Source organism: Hemibagrus wyckioides, linkage group LG23 (genome assembly GCF_019097595.1).
Source record: "Hemibagrus wyckioides isolate EC202008001 linkage group LG23, SWU_Hwy_1.0, whole genome shotgun sequence".
Taxonomy (NCBI): Eukaryota; Metazoa; Chordata; class Actinopteri; order Siluriformes; family Bagridae; genus Hemibagrus; species Hemibagrus wyckioides.
In genome coordinates this window covers 19,566,850-19,594,129 of record NC_080732.1, presented here as the reverse complement: position 1 = coordinate 19,594,129, position 27,280 = coordinate 19,566,850, and the positions used below count along the sequence as shown (strand labels likewise).

Below are 27,280 nucleotides of genomic sequence, written 5' to 3'. Positions count from 1 at the left end.
TGACTCCCTTTAGATCCTCAGTTGACTCACTTTAGATCCTCAGTTGACTCACTCTAGATCCTCAGTCGACTCACTATAGATCCTCAGTTGACTCACTCTAGATCCTCAGTTGACTCACTCTAGATCCTCAGTCGACTCACTCTAAATCCTCAGTTGACTCACTTTAGATCCTCAGTTGACTCACTTTAGATCCTCAGTTGACTCACTCTAGACACTAGATGCTTTGCTTTACCACTGATTTAACATGCACCCAACTGCAGCTACTGACTCAAACACAGTGACCCGGAGTGCAAGGAGAACACTAGATCCCTAAACCACTCCTCTAGTTGTCTCACCCTATATTCATAGATCACTTAAGTGAATCATCCTAGACCCCTACTCATGCTAGATCCTTAAGTGACTCAAAGTGATCTTAGATTCCTAGTTGATTCACTGTTACTACTCAGTTGATTCACCTACCTGACTCCAGAGGAACCTGAATCTACCTTATTAATGTATTTACATTATTTGTTGATTTACAGCAGGATCCAATGTCCCCTAGAGTTAGGTAATTGATCCCTAATTTTTTTACCGAATTGACTTCACTATAGATCCCAGATCTGCTATAGACTCCTGATTCCTAGGTGACACAAGCTGATTAGTGTGTAAGACTTAAGATGTAGATCCCTAATAGATTCACCCTAGACCACTAGATCCATAGTTGACTTCAGTCCTGTTGAACACCAGGTTTAGATATAATTGTATTTATCTCACCGTCAGTACCTACTTAATCTACCCTAGACCCATCATTAACTCACTGTAGATCACTAGTAGATAAACTATAGATCACTCATTTGACTGATCTGTAGTCACAAATTTTAATCTCAAGCTCCATAAACCCTAGAACTGACTAGAGTGTACAAATGAAATGAATTGCTAATCGACTCTCCCTAAGGCCCAGAGTTAGCTCCTACATCCCAAAGTGACTGGATCCCTAGATCATTTACACTAGATCCCTTGTCCAGAGTTCTAAATTCACTTGAGATGCAATGAGTGCAAGAACTTTATTCAGACCTTCAGTTAAGGACACACACACAAACACACACACACACACACGTGATGGAGAAAGAGAGTGCTTCAGTCTCAGCAGGAGGAAAAGGTCACACTGTCCAAACACACACTTTTCTTTAACACCACTCACAGCGTGAGAGCACTAACTGGAGTGGATGGATCTGTGACTCAAGTGGCGATAAAGGAACAAACCCTCTGTGTGTGTGTGTGTGTGTGTGTAAAATGAAACTGTTAGTGTCATCAGATTTATCGAGGCATCTAGTATCAGTCCATTTGTTGTCTAGGGAGAGTCAGCTGGTGATCTAGTGTCTCATACAGATGTTGTTCCTCTGGGCAGTGCTCTGTGTGGGACTGGGACTCCAACGGCAAGCACGACTTCATCGGCGAGTTTCAAGCCACGTTTAAAGAGATGCGTGGAGCCATCGATGGCAAACAGGTAACACACCTGTGTACAGATAACACACTCTACTGTTATATGTGTACATATAACACACTCACCTGTGTGGAGATAACACACACAAATCTGGGTAGAGATAACAGACTCACCTGTGTAGAGATAACACACTCACCTGTGTAGAGATAACACACACACCTGTGTAGAGATAACACACCTGTGTAGAGATAACACACACACACAACTGTGTAGAGATAACACACCTGTGTAGAGATAACACACTCACCTGTGTAGAGGTAACACACTCACCTGTGTAGAGGTAACACACTCACCTGTGTAGAGATAACACACACACCTGTGTAGAGATAACACACCTGTGTAGAGATAATACACACACACAACTGTGTAGAGATAACACACCTGTGTAGAGATAACACACACACACCTGTGTAGAGATAACACACTCACCTGTGTAGAGATAACACACTCACCTGTGTAGAGATAACACACTCACCTGTGTAGAGATAACACACACATCTGTGTAGAGATAACACACACATCTGTGTAGAGATAACACACTTACCTGTGTAGAGATAACACACACATCTGTGTAGAGATAACACACTCACCTGTGTAGAGGTAACACACTCACCTGTGTAGAGATAACACACTCACCTGTGTAGAGATAACACACCTGTGTAGAGATAACACACACACAACTGTGTAGAGATAACACACTCACCTGTGTAGAGATAACACACTCACCTGTGTAGAGGTAACACACTCACCTGTGTAGAGATAACACACTCACCTGTGTAGAGATAACACACCTGTGTAGAGATAACACACACACACTTGTGTAGAGATAACACCCACACCTGTGTAGAGATAACACACACACCTGTGTAGAGATAACACACACACACCTGTGTAGAGATAACACACACACACACCTGTATAGAGATAACACACACTCACCTGTGTAGAGATAACACACCTGTGTAGAGATAACACACACTCACCTGTGTAGAGATAACACACCTGTGTAGAGATAACACACACACACCTGTGTAGAGATAACACACTCACCTGTGTAGAGATAACACACACATCTGTGTAGAGATAACACACTCACCTGTGTAGAGATAACACACTCACCTGTGTAGAGATAACACACTCACCTGTGTAGAGGTAACACACTCACCTGTGTAGAGATAACACACTCACCTGTGTAGAGATAACACACACATCTGTGTAGAGATAACACACTTACCTGTGTAGAGATAACACACACATCTGTGTAGAGATAACACACTCACCTGTGTAGAGGTAACACACTCACCTGTGTAGAGATAACACACCTGTGTAGAGATAACACACACACACTTGTGTAGAGATAACACCCACACCTGTGTAGAGATAACACACACACCTGTGTAGAGATAACACACACACACACACCTGTGTAGAGATAACACACACACACACCTGTGTAGAGATAACACACACACACACACACCTGTGTAGAGATAACACACACACACACACACACACACACACCTGTGTAGAGATAACACACACACACACCTGTGTAGAGATAACACACACACACCTGTGTAGAGATAACACACACACACACACCTGTGTAGAGATAACACACACACACACACACACACCTGTGTAGAGATAACACACACACACACACACACCTGTGTAGAGATAACACACACACACACACACACCTGTGTAGAGATAACACACACACACACCTGTGTAGAGATAACACACACACACACACCTGTGTAGAGATAACACACACACACACCTGTGTAGAGATAACACACACACACACACACCTGTGTAGAGATAACACACACACACACACACCTGTGTAGAGATAACACACACACACACCTGTGTAGAGATAACACACACACACCTGTGTAGAGATAACACACACACACACACCTGTGTAGAGATAACACACACACACACACACACACCTGTGTAGAGATAACACACACACACACACACACCTGTGTAGAGATAACACACACACACACACACACACCTGTGTAGAGATAACACACACACACATCTGTGTAGAGATAACACACACACACACACACACCTGTGTAGAGATAACACACACACACATCTGTGTAGAGATAAGACACACACACACACATCTGTGTAGAGATAACACACACACACACACCTGTGTAGAGATAACACACACACACACACACCTGTGTAGAGATAACACACACACACACACACACCTGTGTAGAGATAACACACACACACACACACACACCTGTGTAGAGATAACACACACACACACACACACACCTGTGTAGAGATAACACACACACACACACCTGTGTAGAGATAACACACACACACCTGTGTAGAGATAACACACACACACACACACACCTGTGTAGAGATAACACACACACACACCTGTGTAGAGATAACACACACACACACACACACACCTGTGTAGAGATAACACACACACACACACACACCTGTGTAGAGATAACACACACACACACCTGTGTAGAGATAACACACTCACCTGTGTAGAGGTAACACACTCACCTGTGTAGAGATAACACACCTGTGTAGAGATAACACACACACACTTGTGTAGAGATAACACCCACACCTGTGTAGAGATAACACACACACCTGTGTAGAGATAACACACACACACACACCTGTGTAGAGATAACACACACACACACCTGTGTAGAGATAACACACACACACACACCTGTGTAGAGATAACACACACACACACACACACACCTGTGTAGAGATAACACACACACACACCTGTGTAGAGATAACACACACACACCTGTGTAGAGATAACACACACACACACACACCTGTGTAGAGATAACACACACACACACACACACACACACCTGTGTAGAGATAACACACACACACACCTGTGTAGAGATAACACACACACACACACACCTGTGTAGAGATAACACACACACACACACACACACACACACCTGTGTAGAGATAACACACACACACACACACACCTGTGTAGAGATAACACACACACACCTGTGTAGAGATAACACACACACACACACACACCTGTGTAGAGATAACACACACACACACACACACACACCTGTGTAGAGATAACACACACACACACACACCTGTGTAGAGATAACACACACACACACACACACCTGTGTAGAGATAACACACACACACACACACACCTGTGTAGAGATAACACACACACACACACACACACACCTGTGTAGAGATAACACACACACACACACACACACACACACACACCTGTGTAGAGATAACACACACACACACACACACACACCTGTGTAGAGATAACACACACACACACACACACACACACCTGTGTAGAGATAACACACACACACACACACACACACACCTGTGTAGAGATAACACACACACACACACACACCTGTGTAGAGATAACACACACACACACACACCTGTGTAGAGATAACACACACACACACACACACACACCTGTGTAGAGATAACACACACACACACACACACACACCTGTGTAGAGATAACACACACACACACACACACACACACCTGTGTAGAGATAACACACACACACACACACACACACCTGTGTAGAGATAACACACACACACACCTGTGTAGAGATAACACACACACACACACACACACACACACCTGTGTAGAGATAACACACACACACACCTGTGTAGAGATAACACACACACACACACACACACCTGTGTAGAGATAACACACACACACACACACACACACCTGTGTAGAGATAACACACACACACACACACACACCTGTGTAGAGATAACACACACACACACACACACACCTGTGTAGAGATAACACACACACACACACACCTGTGTAGAGATAACACACACACACACACCTGTGTAGAGATAACACACACACACACACACCTGTGTAGAGATAACACACACACACACACACACACCTGTGTAGAGATAACACACACACACACACACCTGTGTAGAGATAACACACACACACACACCTGTGTAGAGATAACACACACACACACACACCTGTGTAGAGATAACACACACACACACACACACCTGTGTAGAGATAACACACACACACACACACACCTGTGTAGAGATAACACACACACACACACACCTGTGTAGAGATAACACACACACACACACACACCTGTGTAGAGATAACACACACACACACACACACACCTGTGTAGAGATAACACACACACACACACACACACACACACACCTGTGTAGAGATAACACACACACACACACACACACACACACACACACACACCTGTGTAGAGATAACACACACACACACACACACACACACACACACACCTGTGTAGAGATAACACACACACACACACACACCTGTGTAGAGATAACAGTAACAGCAGTGACAGTGAGGTGGTTTGGTCTTCAGCTCACTGGGTTAATGAATATAAACAGCTCTCCTGAACGCTCTCCTGATCTGCAGAGAAGAAAGCTGCTGTTAATCCGATTGGCTCGTGGTGATCAAAGCCGCGTCTCTCAGGATGCCACACTGCATTCTGGGAAATAAAAGAGGAGGAAGAGGTGATGATGGACTGGGAGGAGATGAGCAGATGAAAGGTGTGCTGTTGGTGCAGGGTCTCGGGCAGATCGGCTTCCATCACACACTCGTCTTTTTCCTCGACGCTGATTAGCATAAATCTCAGACTCGTTCTTGCTGCACGCTTTTGTTCAGCTCTTTTTGTTTTAGATGTGAAAAGATTCCGTGGACAAAAAGGTTCCTGAAATGAACACCGAGCTTCATTTATTCCCGGCTGACTCTCAGGGCGTCCTGCTGAGTCCGGCCTCGGTCGCGTCTTCCTGTAATGACCCTCATTCACACACGGTTTTTTAAAAGGTGTTAGAAATGATAAATGTCTTTATCAAAGATCCTGCAGCGACAGTCGAGGGATTTTAACCTCATAACCTGACGCTTCTATCACAGAACCTCCACTGCTGAGATCTTCCTCATTTACAGAGAAGAACAGTGTGAGAGACGAGCTGCGTGTTATTTACTGATACTCTCTCTCTCTTTATCACTTTCTCTCTCTCTCTCTCTCTCCGTAACAGCCTACACACACAGTGCAGGAATATTGGGTGTAATTGTGTTACAGTGGGTCAGAGCTCAGATGGAGCTGCTAAATTGTGTTGTGGTCCATTTTAAGGTCATGAGCATCCACAGAAGCTGAATTAGCTGGACTCTCCCGAAGTGACCGGCGATTGTTCATTCTGCTGTTGGTGCGATTTCAGCAAAACTTGACATCTGAGATCAGGTTTTCTCACTTCTGTGTAAATTAGTTGTATGTTTCTTCAGTTCTCCGCCTACAATTTTTACTATCTAGCTGCAAAAATAGAAAAACTGTGATTTTATCTCATGACCTCTGATTAAATATGTATAGAGACAGAAAAATAAAGCTCAGAGGGAAGTCAGAGCCATGATTAAAGCTAATCTGTGACATACACTATATTGCCAAAAGTTTTGGGACGTCTGCCTTTACATGCACATGAATGTAATATGGAGTTGTCCCGCCCTTTACAGCTATAACAGCTTCAACTCTTCTGGGAAGGCTTTCCACAAGGTTTAGGAGTGTGTTTATGGGAATTTTTGACCATTCCTCTAGAAGTGCATTTTTGAGGTCAGGCACTGATGTTGGATGAGAAGGTCTGGCTTGTGAAGGTGTTCTATGGGGTTGAGGTCAGGACTCTCTGCAGGCCAGTCAAGTTCCTCCACACCAAACTCACTCATCAATGTCTTTATGGACCTTGCTTTGTGCACTTTGTCCCACAAAGCTTGTAATTTTCCAAAATGTCTTGGTATGAAGCTGAAGCATTAAGAGTTCCTTTCACTGGAACTAAGGGGCCGAGTCCAACCCCTGAAAAACAACACCTGAACTCAATGAACTGGAGGGGTGTCCCAATACTTTTGGCAATATATTGTAACATGTCAATCAAACTTATACACCTTCTGTATATTGTGATCTAGGAGACACATATCAGCTACTCCTGCTTCTCATCAGAGCTTAAATACATTCTGGACAGGCCACACCCACAAGCCACAAACTACTACATGTGTTGATGTTTTTATTTCAGAATGACCAGTCCAGTTTTTGTTCTACTGTATCAGATCAGTAAAGTTTTGTTTGTTGGCTGCCGGTGAGGACAGGATGACGGAGGATGGGGGAAGGACAATACGAGCAAAATGCAGCACTTTTACAGCTTTATGTCTCTGATTAGAACTTTCTGGCGAGTTTTGTGCTGAAACAAGGAGAGCGTGATTATATTCAGCGGCGTCAGTGACCGGCTCAGAGTGATGGACGAGTCTGGCCTCGGTGGGAGCTGGGAGCTGACAGCAGACTCGGGTGCCATATCTCAGAAGGACAGGCGCTGGGCTGCATGCTTTAGGAGCGAGTCAGAGGAACACGTCTCCTTCATCAGGCCTCATTGTGTCAGTGTGTGTTGTGTTTCTCGCACGCGGCTGTGTGACTGAGCTGAAGATATGAACAGAATGATGATGCTCTTTATCCTGAGGAATGTCGAGCTGAGAGATCTGTCTGTTTCGCTCTAAATAAAAAACACCAAACTGTCTGTCTGTCTGTCTCTCTGTCTGTCTGTCTGTCTGTCTGTCTGTCTTCTGTATCCAGGTGCAGTGGGAGTGCATTAACCCCAAATATAAAATCAAGAAGAAGAACTACAGGAACTCTGGGATTGTGATCCTGAATCAGTGTAAGGTAATATCAGAACCTTCTCTTCTGCTTTAAAGGGATTTTTACTTTTCATAATTATTCTCATGGTCCATTGATCTGTAGATTTCTTCTTCATGCTTTTACACTGTTACTTTGTTTTGCACTTTTCAACGATGGATTTCTCTGAAGGGATTCTCATCTTCTTCAAAGGGTTCCACTTTAAAAGACGTTTGTTGAGTTCCACATCGAGTTCCCACCAAAACAAACAGTTTTCTTAGAAACCTACAAGGCAGAAAGAACAATGTAGTCATGTAACTTTCCCAAAGAGACAACCCAAGAACCCTTATTGGTTCTAGATTGAACCATTTTTACTGAGATTACAGAGAATCACCTTGTTGTAAATTTCGATGAGAACCTTTATGAATTCTTGGTGTATTTATCAGATGATCTCTCAATTCTCTCTACTTCTAAGGGGCATGTGAAGAACCGTTAAAGGTCCTAGATTTAACCACTTCACTAAGATTTCAGGGAGACACTGCTGCAGGATTCTGTGTGATATTCCTGAAGGGTTCTACACAGAATATTTAGGGTTCTAACATGGCTTCAGCTTTAACAGGGTTCTACTCAGGACCTTTAAGGGTTCCATCTCTTCCACAGAGACAATCCAAGAAGGCTATATTAGATTAAACCATGTAGTTGTTGTGTTCTGCATGGAACTCGTCTAATGCAGCGACTGTAAATAAACGAATAAATAAAGCTTCATGGTGGTGAATCCTTCTGTTTTAATAACGTTTTTTTCCAACCTTTATTTCCTTCCTCTCACCATCTGCTCTCACACTCACAGATTATAAAGATGCACTCGTTCCTTGATTACATCATGGGTGGATGCCAGATCCAGTTTACAGTAAGTCCAGAAAATAAAAACCCCTAACCGCACAACACACACATGGTTCTTCTTTCACGGCTCTTTACCTGCTCTTTATTTTTCATTATTAAGTTTTCCTCAAGGCCGAGAAGCACCATGACGTTATTGAGAATCCAGTAAGGAGGTGTTTGTGCTTGTTTTGCGTGGCCTCTGCACACACAGCTGCACACACACACAGCTACCCAGCAATTACTGTTACACCAGTGAGTCACGGCCATTAGCAGATCATTTCCTACCTGCTGCAGATTTATCTGGTGCTAATGTGAGCGTCAGAGAGAAGTTTTTAATAAGAGTGCTTGTTTTACATAATGCCTTGTGTCTCCTTCTGTTAATTCACCTGAAGTTCTTTTGAAGCCATAATTTTCACACGACAGGTTTTTATACAGCACTCTCTCTCTGACTGGGTCTCATTAGCCGTGTCTGTGCAAAGTCTCTCGCATAATTAATGCCATTTATCCAGAATCTCCTGAACAGTTTATGTTGCTTAATTAGGCCGGATTGATGTGTTTTGCCTGCATGCTAATTGAATTGCAGGTTTGATGAGGAACAGTGATGTTTCTCAGTGATGTAAAGTGGATATATAAGAGCAAACACTTCACTTATATATTTGTAGATTTTATTAATAAGTGTTATAAACGCTGATATTAGATCAGTAATCAAACTTCATTACTGAATTAGTTAAGTTTGAATCACTGTTGATTCACTGAATCACTGTCAATTTACTGAATCACTTTTGACACACTAAACCACTTTGGATGTAGTGAATCACTGTTACTGTACCAAATAACTGTTGATTCACTGAATCACTCTTGATTCATTGAATCACTATTGATGCATTGAATCACTTCTAATGCACTGAATCACTGTTGATTCATTGAATCTGTGTTGATTCACTGAATCACTGCTGATGCACTGAATCACTGCTGAAGCACTGAATCACTGTTGATTCACTGAATAACTGTTGATGCACTGAATCACTGTTGATTCACTGAATCACTGTTGATGCACTGAATCACAGTTGATGCACTGAATCACAGTTGATTCACTGAATCACAGTTGATGCACTGAATCACAGTTGATTCACTGAATCACTGTCAATTTACTGAATCACTTTTGACACACTAAACCACTTTGGATGTAGTGAATCACGGTTACTGTACCAAATAACTGTTGATTCACTGAATCACTCTTGATTCATTGAATCACTATTGATGCATTGAATCACTTTTAATGCACTGAATCACTTTTGATTCATTGAATCACTGTTGATGCACTGAATTACTGTTGATTCACTGAAACACTGCTGATGCACTGAATCACTGTTGATTCACTGAATCACTGTTGATGCACTGAATCACTGCTGATGCACTGAATCACTGCTGATGCACTGAATCACATATATACTAAACTGAATCATTTTAGTTGAATTAAGTCAGTTTTCTCTTACTGAATCCAAACCGAGTCACTTTTTGTTTTAATTTTTCATGTGTTGTTTATTCTCATATGATCAGTTTTGGTACAGAATCAGTTTTGTGACACTGAATCATTTTGGAGTAGGCATTTTTTAATTCCTGTACTGAATTAATTTATTTAACCACTGCATGAAAGTCCAGATGTTTGATAGCGCTGTAGCTGAGACTGTCTTATCAACTCTAATATCAGATCTTCTAACAAGATGAAAAAAAACAGCTATAAAGATATTTAGCGTTGGTAATCGCTGCTTTTTCTTTCTGTAGGTTGCTGTAGATTTCACGGCGTCTAATGGAGACCCACGGAACAGCTGCTCTTTACACTACATCCACCCGTACCAGCCCAATGAGTACCTGAAAGCACTGGTGGCTGTGGGAGAGATCTGCCAGGATTATGACAGGTGAGACACCAAGCCAATTAAAACACCAAATGATTTAACACCACAGTGACCAGTTTACATTCTCATACAGGGACTGGAGTAAAATGTCAATTTTGAGTTTATATTTTATCTTTAAAGCCAGGTAAAAGTGAAAGTCTGTTAATGACAGCTTAGGAGAGGAATATAGAGGACCCCATATTTCAGATCTTTGGGATGATCAGTTCAAGAATATTCTAGTTTGAAAAAAGGATCTTACTGAATCATTTACACTGAATCGACTCCTTTTCTCATACCGATTGATTTCACCACATAAATTGGCTCAATTTGAATGAATCAATTCAGCTGTCTGAATCATTCTTGCCATACAGAGTCAGTTTGACAGACTGGATCAATTTTCCTCCTATGAGTCAGTTTGCTGGACTGAATCAGATTTGATTCCCTTTTAGTGAATCAGTTTAGTCAGAGTGAATCTGTTTTATAAGAATGAATCTTTGTTATCAGTCTGAATCTTTTTGTATCAGACTGAATCTTTTTCAGCTTAGTGAATCAGATTTGATAGACTGAACCAGACTGAATCTTTTTCAGCAAAGTGAATCAGTTTTGATAGACTGAATCAGACTGAATTTTTTTCAGCTTAGTGAATCAGTTTTGATAGACTGAATCAAACTGTTAAACCTAATCAGATTTCCTCTTATTAAATCACTCAGTTTTGCAGATTGAATCAAAAGATTTGATCTGACTGAAAATTTCTCTGTCTAGTATTATACAGAATTTATTCTAATTTCCTCAAAATATCATTTTCCACTGATTTAATGTAAAGACGACAGTGGGTGGACTGAGGATGAGTGGAGCAGTAGGATGAAGCTCAGCAGGACTTTGTGCTTCTTTACTGGACCGTTGTATTGATTTCTCCTGCCTGTATCTTCTGCATCCACGCTGAAGGTCTTTGGGTCGTAGTGAGAGAGCTCGGAGTGTAAGGTTGAGTCGACATTGACAGCGCCGAGTCGATAAAGTAGAGATGAGACGCTGGAGAAGACAGATGACAGCATGGGGTCTTTATCCTGTCAGAGGAGGATCTTCACACAGATAAATCTGTGATTACTCCATATTTATCTGAGGAAATACATTTGATTACATCTGCTGTCTGAGTTCATTATATCAACACTTTCACTGCGGCATTTCATGAAGCTTTATAACTGTCCTCAGTGTATAAACTCCAGTTGAGTGTATAAGCTCCAGTTCTGGAGTTTAAATGATGCATGATGATATGATCCAAACACACACACACACACACACACATGATTAAATGACGTCCTCTCGTCTGCTTTTCCTCTGCAGTGATAAAATGTTCCCAGCGTTCGGATTCGGCGCTCGGATTCCTCCAGACTTTAAGGTAATTTCTGAAGCTCTGATGATGTCTCTGGAGACACAGCTGGATTCCTGAACTCATTTCCCTGATCAGCCCTCATCTGTGTGTGTGTGTGTGTGTGTGTGTGCAATCCTGTGCACTTAAAAAAAAAAAAAAGCATAAACAACAACAAACAAACAAATAAAACAATATAAACAAGATTTAAAATAATAATAAATATTTTATTTTGTTTTAATTATTTAAAACAGAAGAATTTATAGAGAATCTGGTTTGTAGTAGAAAAAAACAAGAATAAGATAAAATGAAAACAAATAATTATTTTAAAAAAAAATTGACGTTAAAATGTTTATTTATTCAAAGATAGATAAAGAAAAAAAAATCAACATAATAAACCATGAAAGTATACATATAAAGATGTAACCATGGCAACAAGCTTACAACTAATTGATTGCTAAGTTCTAAGTCATGAATAGTAAATGAATAAATAAATAAATAAATAAATAAATAAACAAAACAAAACAAAACAAAACAAAACAAAACAAAACAAAACAAATAAATACAAAAAATTAATTAATTAATTAATTAAATTACAAATAAATAAAAAATAAATAGCTAAATATATATATATACTAAACTATGGCATGAAAACTAGAGCATCACATTCATTTGGTAGTTTTACTTAAAGCTGATGTTATAAGGCTTCATAAGCCTTTCATTACACTACATGTATATATAAAGCTTCATTCTACCAGCTGTTATAAAGAGCGTGTTTAATCTCTATGACCACAGGCTTATGCGTACTGAAATTAGCCTTCACAGAGGTCAGTTGTTATAACCTTCCTATGATCAGCGGACTTTATTCACGCTTCTCTGTGTTTGTTCCTCCAGGTGTCACATGACTTCGCCGTGAACTTTAACGAGGATAATCCTGAATGCGTAGGTATGTACATACCCAGTACTGCTGAGATCTGGTGGTCAGGTGGTCAGGTGTTGATTAATTCTCTCTAACAGCAGCTCTCTCTGACCGGAGCGCAGGTTTACATTAATGCACTACGTAATCGTTTCCATGGCAACAGCTCATTCACAGGGACATGTACAGAAAATGTTTCACTGATAATACACAGATTTTAACATAGGTGTTGATGTGGAGACATTAATTTCACACACACACACACACACACACACACACACACACACACACACACATACAGTAGCATCGATTTATTTGTAGGTGTAGTAGTGGGACTGATACTCTCTGGAAGGCAGCAGGGAAGTGTGTGTGTGTGTGTGTGTGTGTGTGAGATTAGCAACTCCACTCCCCTCTATTGTATTGGTGTCACTCGATTTCTTTTGTCTATTCCTGGACTCACCTCCTATGGCGCCGCCCACAACTCTGATCACTCTCTCTCTCTCTCTCTCTGTCTCTCTCTCTGTCTCTCTCTCTCTCTCTCTCTCTCTATCTCTCTCTCTCTCTCTCTCTCTCTCTGTCTCTCTCTCTCACTCTCTCTCTGTCTCTCTCTCTCACTCTCTCTCTCTCTCTGTCTATCTCTATCTCTCTCTCTCTCTCTGTCTCATCCACCTGCCATCACCTCTTATCCCTCCTATCCCTCTTCTTTCTTTCTTTCTTTCTTTCTTTCTTTCTTTCTTTCTTTCACTGCTAATCACACACTCATGAATATTCATTATAAGCTCATTAATATTCATGACACTCATTACCATTTAGATATATTTGGATAATAATTATGTTTCATTCATTTGAATATGAATAAGATTTCTGAAGGAATTTTACAGTTTGAAAAAATTCCACTGGAGGAATGTTAATGTGTGTGTGTGTGTTTGTGTGTGTGTTTGTGTGTGTTTGTGTGTGTGTTTGTGTGTGTTTGTGTGTGTGTTTGTGTTTGTGTTTGTGTGTGTGTGTGTGTGTGTGTGTGCTCACAGGGCCTCCACTCTGTAATTAGCGTCAGATCTCTCACACACTCTCTCAGGCGACGCTGCCAATTACAGCTGCTGCATAAAACCCAGACAATTAACTACTCCTCCATCTGCTGCCTCTCACTCCTACTCTCATCCCTCCATCCATCTCTCTCACTCCATCATCCTTCCATCCATCTCTCTCACTTCATCATCTGTCCATCCATCTCTCTCACTCCATCACTCCATCATCTGTCCGTCCATCTCTCTCACTCCATCATCTGTCCATCCACCTCTCTCATTCCTTCTCTCATCCCTCCATCCATCTCTCACTCCATCATCTGTCCATCCATCTCTCTCACTCCATCATCCCTCCATCCATCTATTTCACTACATCATCTGTCCATCCATCTCTCTCACTCCTTCTCATCCATCCATCTCACTCCATCACTCCATTGAGACTCTCACATCGTCTCTTCAAACATCAATCCATCATCACATCAATCTCCATCCTTCTCCCCATCCATCCATCTATCACTCTATCATCACTCCTTCCACTACTACATCTATCATCACTCCTTCCATCTCTCCATTACTCTATTCATCTTCTCCATCCCATGCCCTATCCTTCTAGGTGTGTGTGTTATAGGTGTGTGGGTGTGCTCATGTGTTAGGTGTTTATTAGGTGTGTATTAGGTTTTGGTGCTAGGTGTGTGTGTGTTCTAGCTGTGTGTATATTAAGTGTGTGTGTGTTAGGTGTGCATTAGGTGTGTGTGTGTAAGAGAGTGTGTGTCTGTGTATGTGTGTATGCTTGTGTATTAGGTGTGTGTGTGTGCTCGGTGACCTACACTACTGGTTTCTGTCAGCTGGCTGAGCGCCTGATGTAATTCGTCTCACAGTGTCTGTGCAGACTATATATAGTTTCATTTATTATCTCTCTTACACACACACACACATACACACACACACACACACAGTGGAATCTCACACTGCTATGCAATCAGTTGTGAGTGATCAGCTCTTGGGGCTTTAGTGGGCGTGGCCAAATCACACATTCTTCATACAGATTCACAAAATCAGATTTGTTTCTAGTTAATATAATTGTGTGTGTGTGTGTGTGTGTGTGTGCGTGCACGTGTGCAGGTATCCAGGGTGTAGTAGAAGCCTATCAGAACTGCCTCCCTAAGATACAGCTGTACGGCCCAACCAACATTGCCCCTATCATACAGAAAGTGGCACAGTCCGCCTCCGAGGAACTGCATGTCCGCCAGGCCATGGTAAAACACACACACACACACACACACACACACACACACAAAGAATCTTCTTTTTCTCTCTCTACCTTACACATTCACCTTCTCTCTCTCTCTCTCTCTCTCTCTCTCTGCAGCAGTACTTTATCCTCCTGATCCTGACGGATGGTGTGATCACAGACATGGCAGATACGCGAGATGCCATCGTTCACGCGTCTCACCTGCCCATGTCCATCATCATCGTGGGCGTGGGGAACGCAGACTTCACTGACATGCAGATTCTGGACGGAGACGACGGGATCCTGCGCTCGCCCAAAGGAGAACCGGTTCTGAGGGACATCGTCCAGTTCGTCCCGTTCCGCAACTTCAAACACGTCAGTCACCTTCTTTATCAACTTTATAATAATAATAATAATAATAATAATAATAATAATAATAATAATAATAATAATAAAGGAGAAAGAAAGAAACAATACAAGCTAGAGTTTTGAGTTTTGATGAATGTTGTTTTTTCAGGTTAGCACTTAGCGCTAGCTTAGCAGTTAGCATTCTTGTTTTGCTCAGATGTTCACGTGTGTGTGTGTGTGTGTGTGTGTAATATTGGAGTAGATCTGTGTGAGACGTTGTGATTATTCACCCTCGTGTGTCAACTCTCTCTGCTTTAATCAGTGTGTTGCTGTGTTACTGATCTCTGCTGTGAAGTGTGTGTGAAGAGTGTGTATGAAGTGTGTGTGTGTGTGTGTGTGTAATTACAGCCTCCTCAGTGCTCTCTTAGCTAATCACCTTCCACTGTACTGCTTCTTTAATCACCATACACCACACCGCAGATGCACTTTTATTTAATTGCTGAGTTTTCAGGAAAAAATTGAATTATTACGGTGCAGATGTAAAGCTAGAATTCGCAGGGACACGCAGCGTAGCGGAGAACAGCGGAACGCTAACGAGACGCAGGAGAACGTGGAGCTAGTCCGGCGTTCCAGGGCTGTTAATAACTCGCTCATGCGAACTTCGCATTTTGTCACCTGACGAATCTCCAATCATCTGAAAGCTGAAATCCTCTCGGGTTTAATGATGCCGTTTCTCCGCAGTAAATCACTCCTGAGTTACAGAAACTGAGAGGAAACTAAACTAAACCTCGCGCAGATTCTGCTCTCAAGTTCAGGAGTTCAGACGAGTCGAGGTTTCCGGGAGAGAAACCATTAATGCAGGAGAGAATTTAAAGAGACGCCAAAAAAACTCCAGATTCGCCAAGGAGTCGACAGAGATGAGTCATGAATCATCAGTGGAAGTGTAAAACAGGATGAAGAAAGAAAGAAAGAAAGAAAGAAAGAATGAAAGAACGAAAGAACGAAAGAAAGGAAGATGGAGAAATTAAAAGAAAAAAACCCACCTTTTTTTAAAGTAGTGGTTCTAATTCTGAATCTTTTTACTGAATCAGATCAATTGACTCATTTGACTCAGGAGTCAAAATCGTAAAGCTCACAAATGACTCACTACCTTTTTTTTTCCCGAGCCAAGACAAAACTTTGTGAAGTTTTGAGCCATGATCATCGATTCGTCTGAGTCGACTCACTGAGTCAGTGTCTCGTCTGTAAGAGTCGAGTCGTTTGAGAATGACACGGATTCAAAGACACGGGCGCAGTGTTTTAAATCCCAGGGCGTTCATTAAATTCTGAGGCACGTTTCCCGCTCATGCTGATGGATTCACTCGCTTTCACACTTCTGTGTGTTTATACTCTGAATCCTGCCAAGAGTTTTGTTTACTTCTCCACGTTTTCGCAGCTTCATGTGGACGGTCGCTGATTTCACTGGAGAGAAAGTGTGATTAGCTGAAGGCACTTCTGGAGAAGATTCGCTCCTCGGCTCCTCGGCGTGTGCGTGGACGTTTTTGGCGTCTCTTTAATTCTCTCCTGGATTCACGGTTTCTCTCAGTAAACATCCTCGACTCGAACCGAGGAGCGCAATTTGTGAGCAGTTTCCTCTGTTTCATAACACAGAAACCATGTCCTGTGGAGAAACGACATCATTAAACCCGAGAGGATCCGAGCTTTTAGATGTCTGCGGTTTCATTAGTCGACAAAATATCAGCGAGTAATGAGAAGTTCTGCAGTAACACGAGTCCATACTCCGAGAAATCATTTACAATTTGAAGTCAAACGTGTGTATATGTTTAGTTCTTTCTGTGTAATAATGTACTGAAAAACCGCATCAACGTTTTATCAGGGAAAGTGGGCGGGGCAGAGTTAAGGGGTTTTCCCTAATTTACATATTCATCGCACACAACGGCCGTTTTTATTATGGAATTGGAAAAAGATAAATATTTTTGTGCATTGAATCTTTGTGTGAATTATTGAACACTCACCTAATAAATTCTATTTATATTTATATTTATATTTATATTTATATTTATATTTATATTTATATTTATATTTATATAAGATTAGAGAAGCTGTGTGATCTTGTTTTAAATGAAGAGTCATGTGTGTGGTTAAATGAATCAGTGTGTGGTTAAATGAATCATCCTGTGTTTAAATGAATCATTTCGTGGTTAAATGAATCATTGTGTGTTTAAATGAATCATTGTTTGGTTAAATGATTCATCGTGTGGTTAAATGAATCATTGTATGGTTAAATGAATCACTGTGTCTTTAAATGAATCATCGTGTGGTTAAATGAATCATTGTGAGTTTAAATGAATCATTGTGTGGTTAAATGAATCATTGTGAGTTTAAATGAATCATTGTGTGGTTAAATGAATCATTGTGAGTTTAAATGAATCATTGTGAGTTTAAATGAATCATTGTGTGGTTAAATGAATCATTGTGTGAATGAGTAAATGAAGAGTTGTTTGAAATCTGTATGAAATGAAAGCTGCAGACTGACTGACTGACCCCTCTGTCCTGTTCTCCTCCTCCTCAGGCCTCTCCTGCAGCGTTGGCCAAAAGCGTTTTAGCCGAAGTGCCCAACCAGGTGGTGGATTATTACAACAGCAAGGGCATCAAACCCAAATGCCCCAGCGAGTTCGAGTCTTCCAGGACGTTTAGCCGCTGAACTCTGACTGCGATCTGATTAGGATCTGATTAGGAGCTGATTAGCTTCAGCACGTCTCTGTCAGTCTGTCGCTCATACGTTTGCATGCCTGGATGGTTGTAGGCTAAAGCTAAAGTGGCGAGTCACGCGTCCGGTGTAGAGACACCGAGACTCAGCATGTTTCTCAGAGTTAGAACTGATCTGTTTCTTTTTTTATGTCTATATTTAAACTGAGATTTTGCAAAATTTCTTAATCTTCTTACACTGTAAAGCATTTTGGACGGAGACGCCTGAGAATGTTTAGCTCTCTGTGTTAGACACTGAACGTTTTCACCTTCAGATAAAAACCTGTTTGGTTTTTTTTTTTTTGCACATGAGGAAATGCATGACTGTGTTTTGCATGTTAATATAAATTAATAAAATAAAATGTGTCCTTGTTTTGGTCTGGGGATGGAAAGTGAAGTGAGGGCGTGTCCCAGTCGCTAGTGCTAGTGCTAACGCTAACGCTGGAGAGAAAAGATCTTACTGGAATCTGATTCTGACGATCGCTTTAATATGTTTAACTGATGATAAAGCAACAGAGCAGCGAATTTCAGAACACAGTCCACTTCTGTTAGCAGAAATAATCATCCTGGTGTGTCACTGCGCTGCGGTCAGAGGGAATTGATTAACACCTGACCACCAATCAGGGTCCAGAACTCAGCAGCGCCGTGGGGGACACACTTCACTCTATAACGTGCTGAATGCTAATTGTTTTTAAATGCTAAATTATAAACATATATATATATATATCACTATTGCTTCAAACCCATATCTAACTCGAGCTATTACTTTAATGTAAAATATTTATCTTACATTTTTAGTGTTGTTTTCAGGAGTGTCACTGAGGCTCCGCCCACCACACAAATTTTAATAACACTTAATAACGTTTACTGAAATCCTCCGTGTATCGTTTTTGTAATAGATTTAATAAATGGACAGAATTTAGATGATTAAGTAATTATATAGCGTCTGTAACTTTTCAGTGACCTCCACTTTAATTAGTGAATTGATAATAAAGAGTTAATTAGTGATGAATAATAATGAAGATCTTCATGTAGCATATATTCTGGAGCTCGATAATCACCTAATTCTTGCTCATGATTCGAACGTTCGACAGAACTCCAAAAATCAAACATGCAAAAAAATACATATCAGGACGTCCAGTTCATAGAGGAATCTGTGACCGGCGTTTGGGACGAGGCCCGAGGTTCCTGAGGCTCCTCAGATCAGGAAAAGCACAAGAGTAACACTTTAGAATATTTCATTCAGGTAGATTATTAGAGTTTGAGACAGTATTAAAGCGCTATAAACTCTGTGTGTGTGTGTGTGTGTGTGTGTGTGTGTGTGTTCTGAGCGGTCAGAATAACTCTGCATGCATGTGGTTTGCTGTAACGGACATCAGTGTGTGGTTTCTATTCTAAAGTCTCTCCTTTATTCACTTATGATTAAATGTTCCTCTGGAATCTTATACAGATGTTTCCTGTTGATTCTGACTCCTGGGTTCTGTTACAGAACGAAGCAGATGTTACTCACACACACACACAGTTAACTTTATTTACTCACAGATTCACTCTTACAGGATGATATTACATTAGAACTAAGCTTCTGGTCTCTTTAATCCTTAATCCAGTTCTCTTCAAATACAACACACACACACACACACACACACACACACACTGAAATAATGTTTATAGTGATTACATCATGGTTATGAAAAAGTTTCAGTATAATTTGTTTTTGGAAACTGAAATAAATAAATAATAATAAACATTAAGAATAAAGAGTTCTGCTCCTGAGGATTTGTTCCCTGAAGAAACGGTTTGAATCGTGTGTGTCACTCTGTGTGTGTGTCACTCTGTGTGTGTGTGTGTGTGTGTGTGTCACTCTGTGTGTGTGTGTGTGTGTGTGTGTCACTCTGTGTGTGTGTCACTCTGTGTGTGTGTGTGTCACTCTGTGTGTGTGTGTGTGTGTCACTCTGTGTGTGTGTGTCACTCTGTGTGTGTGTGTGTGTGTGTCACTCTGTGTGTGTGTGTCACTCTGTGTGTGTGTGTGTCACTCTGTGTGTGTGTGTGTGTCACTCTGTGTGTGTGTGTGTGTGTGTGTGTCACTCTGTGTGTGTGTGTGTCACTGTGTGTGTGTGTGTGTGTGTGTCACTCTGTGTGTGTGTGTGTCACTCTGTGTGTGTGTGTCACTCTGTGTGTGTCACTCTGTGTGTGTGTGTGTCACTCTGTGTGTGTGTGTGTGTCACTCTGTGTGTGTGTGTGTGTCACTCTGTGTGTGTGTGTGTCACTCTGTGTGTGTGTCACTCTGTGTGTGTGTGTGTCACTCTGTGTGTGTGTCACTCTGTGTGTGTGTGTGTGTGTGTGTGTGTCACTCTGTGTGTGTGTGTGTCACTCTGTGTGTGTGTGTGTCACTCTGTGTGTGTGTGTGTCACTCTGTGTGTGTGTGTCACTCTGTGTGTGTGTGTGTGTGTGTCACTCTGTGTGTGTGTGTGTCACTCTGTGTGTGTGTGTCACTCTGTGTGTGTGTGTGTCACTCTGTGTGTGTGTGTGTGTGTCACTCTGTGTGTGTGTGTGTCACTCTGTGTGTGTGTGTCACTCTGTGTGTGTGTGTGTCACTCTGTGTGTGTGTGTGTCACTCTGTGTGTGTGTGTCACTCTGTGTGTGTGTCACTCTGTGTGTGTGTGTGTGTCACTCTGTGTGTGTGTGTCACTCTGTGTGTGTGTGTGTGTGTGTGTCACTCTGTGTGTGTGTGTGTGTGTCACTCTGTGTGTGTGTGTGTCACTCTGTGTGTGTGTGTGTATGTCACTCTGTGTGTGTGTGTGTGTCACTCTGTGTGTGTGTGTGTGTCACTCTGTGTGTGTGTGTCACTCTGTGTGTGTGTGTGTGTGTCACTCTGTGTGTGTGTCACTCTGTGTGTGTGTGTGTGTCACTCTGTGTGTGTGTGTCACTCTGTGTGTGTGTGTGTGTCACTCTGTGTGTGTGTGTCACTCTGTGTGTGTGTGTGTCACTCTGTGTGTGTGTGTGTGTCACTCTGTGTGTGTGTGTCACTCTGTGTGTGTGTGTGTCACTCTGTGTGTGTGTGTGTGTCACTCTGTGTGTGTGTGTGTGTGTGTCACTCTTTGTGTGTGTGTGTGTGTCACTGTGTGTGTGTATGTGTCACTCTGTGTGTGTGTATGTGTCACTCTGTGTGTGTGTGTGTGTGTCACTCTGTGTGTATGTGTGTGTGTGTCACTCTGTGTGTGTGTATGTCACTCTGTGTGTGTGAATGTGTGTGTGTCACTCTGTGTGTGTATGTGTGTGTGTGTCACTCTGTGTGTGTATGTCACTCTGTGTGTGTATGTGTGTGTCACTCTGTGTGTGTATGTGTGTGTGTCACTCTGTGTGTGTATGTCACTCTGTGTGTGTATGTGTGTGTCACTCTGTGTGTGAATGTGTGTGTGTGTGTCACTCTGTGTGTGTATGTGTGTGTGTGTCACTCTGAGTGTGTGTGTCACTCTGTGTGTGTATGTGTGTGTGTGTCACTCTGTGTGTGTATGTGTGTGTGTGTCACTCTGTGTGTGTGAATGTGTGTGTGTGTCACTCTGTGTGTGTGAATGTGTGTGTGTCACTCTGTGTGTGTATGTGTGTGTGTGTCACTCTGTGTGTGTGTATGTGTGTGTGTGTCACTCTGTGTGTGTGTATGTGTGTGTGTGTCACTCTGTGTGTGTATGTGTGTGTGTGTCACTCTGTGTGTGTATGTGTGTGTCACTCTGTGTGTATGTGTGTGTGTGTGTCACTCTGTGTGTGTGTGTGTCACTCTGTGTGTGTATGTGTGTGTGTGTCACTCTGTGTGTGTGTATGTGTGTGTGTGTCACTCTGTGTGTATGTGTGTGTGTGTCATTCTGTGTGTGTGTATGTGTGTGTGTGTCACTCTGTGTGTGTATGTGTGTGTGTCACTCTGTGTGTGTATGTGTGTGTGTGTCACTCTGTGTGTGTGTGTCACTGTGTGTGTGTCACTCTGTGTGTGTGTGTCACTCTGTGTGTGTGTCACTGTGTGTGTGTGTCACTGTGTGTGTGTCACTCTGTGTGTGTGTGTCACTGTGTGTGTGTCACTCTGTGTGTGTGTGTCACTGTGTGTGTGTCACTGTGTGTGTGTGTGTCACTGTGTGTGTGTGTCACTGTGTGTGTGTCACTCTGTGTGTGTGTCACTCTGTGTGTGTCACTCTGTGTGTGTGTGTGTGTCACTCTGTGTGTGTGTGTGTGTGTGTCACTCTGTGTGTGTGTGTGTGTCACTCTGTGTGTGTGTGTGTCACTCTGTGTGTGTGTGTGTCACTTTGTGTGTGTGTGTGTCACTCTGTGTGTGTGTGTGTGTGTCACTCTGTGTGTGTGTGTGTCACTCTGTGTGTGTGTGTGTGTCACTCTGTGTGTGTGTGTGTGTGTGTCACTCTGTGTGTGTGTCACTCTGTGTGTGTGTGTGTCACTCTGTGTGTGTGTGTGTGTGTGTCACTCTGTGTGTGTGTGTGTGTGTCACTCTGTGTGTGTGTGTCACTCTGTGTGTGTGTGTCACTCTGTGTGTGTGTGTGTGTCACTCTGTGTGTATGTGTGTGTGTCACTCTGTGTGTGTGTATGTCACTCTGTGTGTGTGAATGTGTGTGTGTGTCACTCTGTGTGTGTATGTGTGTGTGTCACTCTGTGTGTGTATGTCACTCTGTGTGTGTGTGTGTGTCACTCTGTGTGTGTATGTGTGTGTGTCACTCTGTGTGTGTATGTCACTCTGTGTGTGTATGTGTGTGTGTCACTCTGTGTGTGTGAATGTGTGTGTGTGTCACTCTGTGTGTGTGTGTCACTCTGTGTGTGTGTGTGTCACTCTGTGTGTGTGTGTGTCACTCTGTGTGTGTGTGTGTGTGTCACTCTGTGTGTGTGTGTGTGTCACTCTTTGTGTGTGTGTGTGTGTGAATGTGTGTGTGTGTCACTCTGTGTGTGTATGTGTGTGTGTCACTCTGTGTGTGTGTGTGTGTGTCACTCTGTGTGTGTATGTGTGTGTGTCACTCTGTGTGAACGTGTGTGTGTGTCACTCTGTGTGTGTGAATGTGTGTGTGTCACTCTGTGTGTGTATGTGTGTGTGTGTCACTCTGTGTGTGTGTATGTGTGTGTCACTCTGTGTGTGTGTGTGTGTGTGTGTGGTACTCTGTGTGTGTGTGTGTGTGTGGTACTCTGTGTGTGTGTATGTGTGGTACTCTGTGAGTGTGTGTGTGGTACTCTGTGAGGGTGTGTGTGTGGTACTCTGTGTGTGTGTGTGTGTGTCTGTGGTACTCTGTGTGTGTGTATGTGTGTGTGTGTCACTCTGTGTGTATGTGTGTGTGTCATTCTGTGTGTGTGTATGTGTGTGTGTGTCACTCTGTGTGTGTATGTGTGTGTGTGTCACTCTGTGTGTATGTGTGTGTGTGTCACTCTGTGTGTGTGTGTGTCACTTTGTGTGTGTATGTGTGTGTGTGTCACTCTGTGTGTGTGTATGTGTGTGTGTGTCACTGTGTATGTCTCTCTGTGTGTGTGTGTGTGTGTGTGTGTGTCACTCTGTGTGTGTGTGTCACTGTGTGTGTGTCACTGTGTGTGTGTGTGTCACTGTGTGTGTGTGTCACTGTGTGTGTGTCACTCTGTGTGTGTGTCACTCTGTGTGTGTCACTCTGTGTGTGTGTGTGTCACTCTGTGTGTGTGTGTGTGTGTGTGTGTCACTCTGTGTGTGTGTGTGTGTCACTCTGTGTGTGTGTGTGTCACTCTGTGTGTGTGTGTGTCACTTTGTGTGTGTGTGTGTCACTCTGTGTGTGTGTGTGTGTCACTCTGTGTGTGTGTGTGTCACTCTGTGTGTGTGTGTGTGTCACTCTGTGTGTGTGTGTGTGTGTGTCACTCTGTGTGTGTGTCACTCTGTGTGTGTGTGTGTCACTCTGTGTGTGTGTGTGTGTGTGTCACTCTGTGTGTGTGTGTGTGTCACTCTGTGTGTGTGTGTCACTCTGTGTGTGTGTGTCACTCTGTGTGTGTGTGTGTGTCACTCTGTGTGTATGTGTGTGTCACTCTGTGTGTGTGTATGTCACTCTGTGTGTGTGAATGTGTGTGTGTGTCACTCTGTGTGTGTATGTGTGTGTGTCACTCTGTGTGTGTATGTCACTCTGTGTGTGTGTGTGTGTCACTCTGTGTGTGTATGTGTGTGTGTCACTCTGTGTGTGTATGTCACTCTGTGTGTGTATGTGTGTGTGTCACTCTGTGTGTGTGAATGTGTGTGTGTGTCACTCTGTGTGTGTGTGTCACTCTGTGTGTGTGTGTGTCACTCTGTGTGTGTGTGTGTCACTCTGTGTGTGTGTGTGTGTGTCACTCTGTGTGTGTGTGTGTGTCACTCTTTGTGTGTGTGTGTGTGTCACTGTGTGTGTGTATGTGTCACTCTGTGTGTGTGTATGTGTCACTCTGTGTGTATGTGTGTGTGTGTCACTCTGTGTGTGTGTGTTTGTGTGTGTGTCACTCTGTGTGTGTGTATGTCACTCTGTGTGTGTGTGTGTGTGTGTATGTGTGTGTGTGTGTGTGTGTGTGTATGTGTGTGTGTGAGTGTGTGTGTGTGTCACTCTGTGTGTGTGTATGTGTGTGTGTCACTCTGTGTGTGTATGTCACTCTGTGTGTGTGTGTGTGTCACTCTGTGTGTGAATGTGTGTGTGTGTCACTCTGTGTGTGTATGTGTGTGTGTGTCACTCTGAGTGTGTGTGTCACTCTGTGTGTGTATGTGTGTGTGTGTCACTCTGTGTGTGTATGTGTGTGTGTGTCACTCTGTGTGTGTGAATGTGTGTGTGTGTCACTCTGTGTGTGTGAATGTGTGTGTGTCACTCTGTGTGTGTGTATGTGTGTGTGTGTCACTCTGTGTGTGTGTATGTGTGTGTGTGTCACTGTGTGTGTGTATGTGTGTGTGTCACTCTGTGTGTGTATGTGTGTGTGTCACTCTGTGTGTGTGTGTGTGTCACTCTGTGTGTGTGTGTGTGTGTCACTCTGTGTGTGTGTGTGTCACTCTGTGTGTGTATGTGTGTGTGTGTGTGTCACTCTGTGTGTGTGTGTGTGTCACTCTGTGTGTGTGTGTGTCACTCTGTGTGTGTATGTGTGTGTGTGTCACTCTGTGTGTGTATGTGTGTGTGTGTCACTCTGTGTGTATGTGTGTGTGTGTCATTCTGTGTGTGTGTATGTGTGTGTGTCACTCTGTGTGTGTGTGTGTCACTGTGTGTGTGTCACTCTGTGTGTGTGTGTCACTGTGTGTGTGTGTGTCACTGTGTGTGTGTCACTGTGTGTGTGTGTGTCACTCTGTGTGTGTCACTCTGTGTGTGTGTGTGTCACTCTGTGTGTGTCACTCTGTGTGTGTGTGTCACTGTGTGTGTGTCACTGTGTGTGTGTCACTCTGTGTGTGTCACTCTGTGTGACATCACTCTGTGTGTGTGTCACTCTGTGTGTGTGTGTGTGTGTCACTGTGTGTGTGTGTGTGTTTGTGTGTGTGTGTCACTCTGTGTGTGTGTTTGTGTGTGTGAGTGTGTGTGTGTGTCACTCTGTGTGTGTGTATGTGTGTGTGTGTGTGACTCTGTGTGTGTGTGCGCGTCACTCTGTGTGTGTGTGGTACTCTGTGTGTGTGTGTGTGGTACTCTGTGTGTGTGTGTATGTGTCACTCTGTGTGTGTGTGACTCTGTGTGTGTGTGTGTCACTCTGTGTGTGTGTGTGTGTGTGTGTGTGTCACTCTGTGTGTGTGTGTGTCACTGTGTGTGTATGTCACTCTGTGTGTGTGTGTGTGGTACTCTGTGTGTGTGTGTGTATGTGTGGTACTCTGTGTGTGTGTATGTCACTCTGTGTGTGTGAATGTGTGTGTGTGTCACTCTGTGTGTGTATGTGTGTGTGTGTGTCACTCTGTGTGTGTCACTCTGTGTGTGTGTGTGTGTCACCTGTCTGTGTGTGTGTGTGTCACTCTGTGTGTGTATGTCACTCTGTGTGTGTCACACTGTGTGACATCACTCTATGTGTGTCACTCTGTGTGTGTGTGTGTCACTCTGTGTGTGTATGTGTGTGTGTCACTCTGTGTGTGTATGTGTGTGTGTCACTCTGTGTGTGTGAATGTGTGTGTGTGTCACTCTGTGTGTGTATGTGTGTGTGTCACTCTGTGTGTGTGTGTGTGTGTGTCACTCTGTGTGTGTATGTGTGTGTGTCACTCTGTGTGTGTATGTGTGTGTGTGTCACTCTGTCTGTGTGTGTGTGTGTGTGTGTCACTCTGTGTGTGTGAATGTGTGTGTGTCACTCTGTGTGTGTATGTGTGTGTGTGTCACTCTGTGTGTGTGTATGTGTGTGTCACTCTGTGTGTGTGTATGTGTGTGTGTGTCACTCTGTGTGTGTGTATGTGTGTGTGTCACTCTGTGTGTATGTGTGTGTGTGTCATTCTGTGTGTGTGTATGTGTGTGTGTGTCACTCTGTGTGTGTATGTGTGTGTGTGTCACTGTGTGTGTGTGTCACTGTGTGTGTGTCACTCTGTGTGTGTGTGTCACTGTGTGTGTGTCACTGTGTGTGTGTCACTCTGTGTGTGTGTGTGTCACTCTGTGTGTGTCACTCTGTGTGTGTGTGTGTGTCACTCTGTGTGTGTGTGTGTCACTCTGTGTGTGT

General features: G+C 42.9%; 1 protein-coding gene across 4 annotated transcripts in view; it reads left to right on the top strand.

Annotated features, from left to right (window-relative positions):
* cpne4a (copine IVa) overlaps nucleotides 1-20,303 on the top strand; it is a 58,042-nt gene extending 37,739 nt beyond the window's left edge. For 3 of the 4 annotated variants that reach the window (XM_058376203.1, XM_058376204.1, XM_058376202.1), the window contains 9 exons: nucleotides 1,388-1,486; nucleotides 8,212-8,298; nucleotides 9,098-9,157; nucleotides 10,915-11,048; nucleotides 12,366-12,420; nucleotides 13,285-13,336; nucleotides 15,451-15,584; nucleotides 15,698-15,934; nucleotides 18,480-20,303. In XM_058376203.1, the coding sequence (XP_058232186.1) occupies nucleotides 1,388-1,486; nucleotides 8,212-8,298; nucleotides 9,098-9,157; nucleotides 10,915-11,048; nucleotides 12,366-12,420; nucleotides 13,285-13,336; nucleotides 15,451-15,584; nucleotides 15,698-15,934; nucleotides 18,480-18,611 (990 nt within the window). In that variant the 3' untranslated portion in view covers nucleotides 18,612-20,303. The remainder of the gene's footprint in view (nucleotides 1-1,387; nucleotides 1,487-8,211; nucleotides 8,299-9,097; nucleotides 9,158-10,914; nucleotides 11,049-12,365; nucleotides 12,421-13,284; nucleotides 13,337-15,450; nucleotides 15,585-15,697; nucleotides 15,935-18,479) is intronic. The other variant, XM_058376205.1, reaches the window with a different exon arrangement.
* Nucleotides 20,304-27,280: the final 6,977 nt, after the last annotated feature.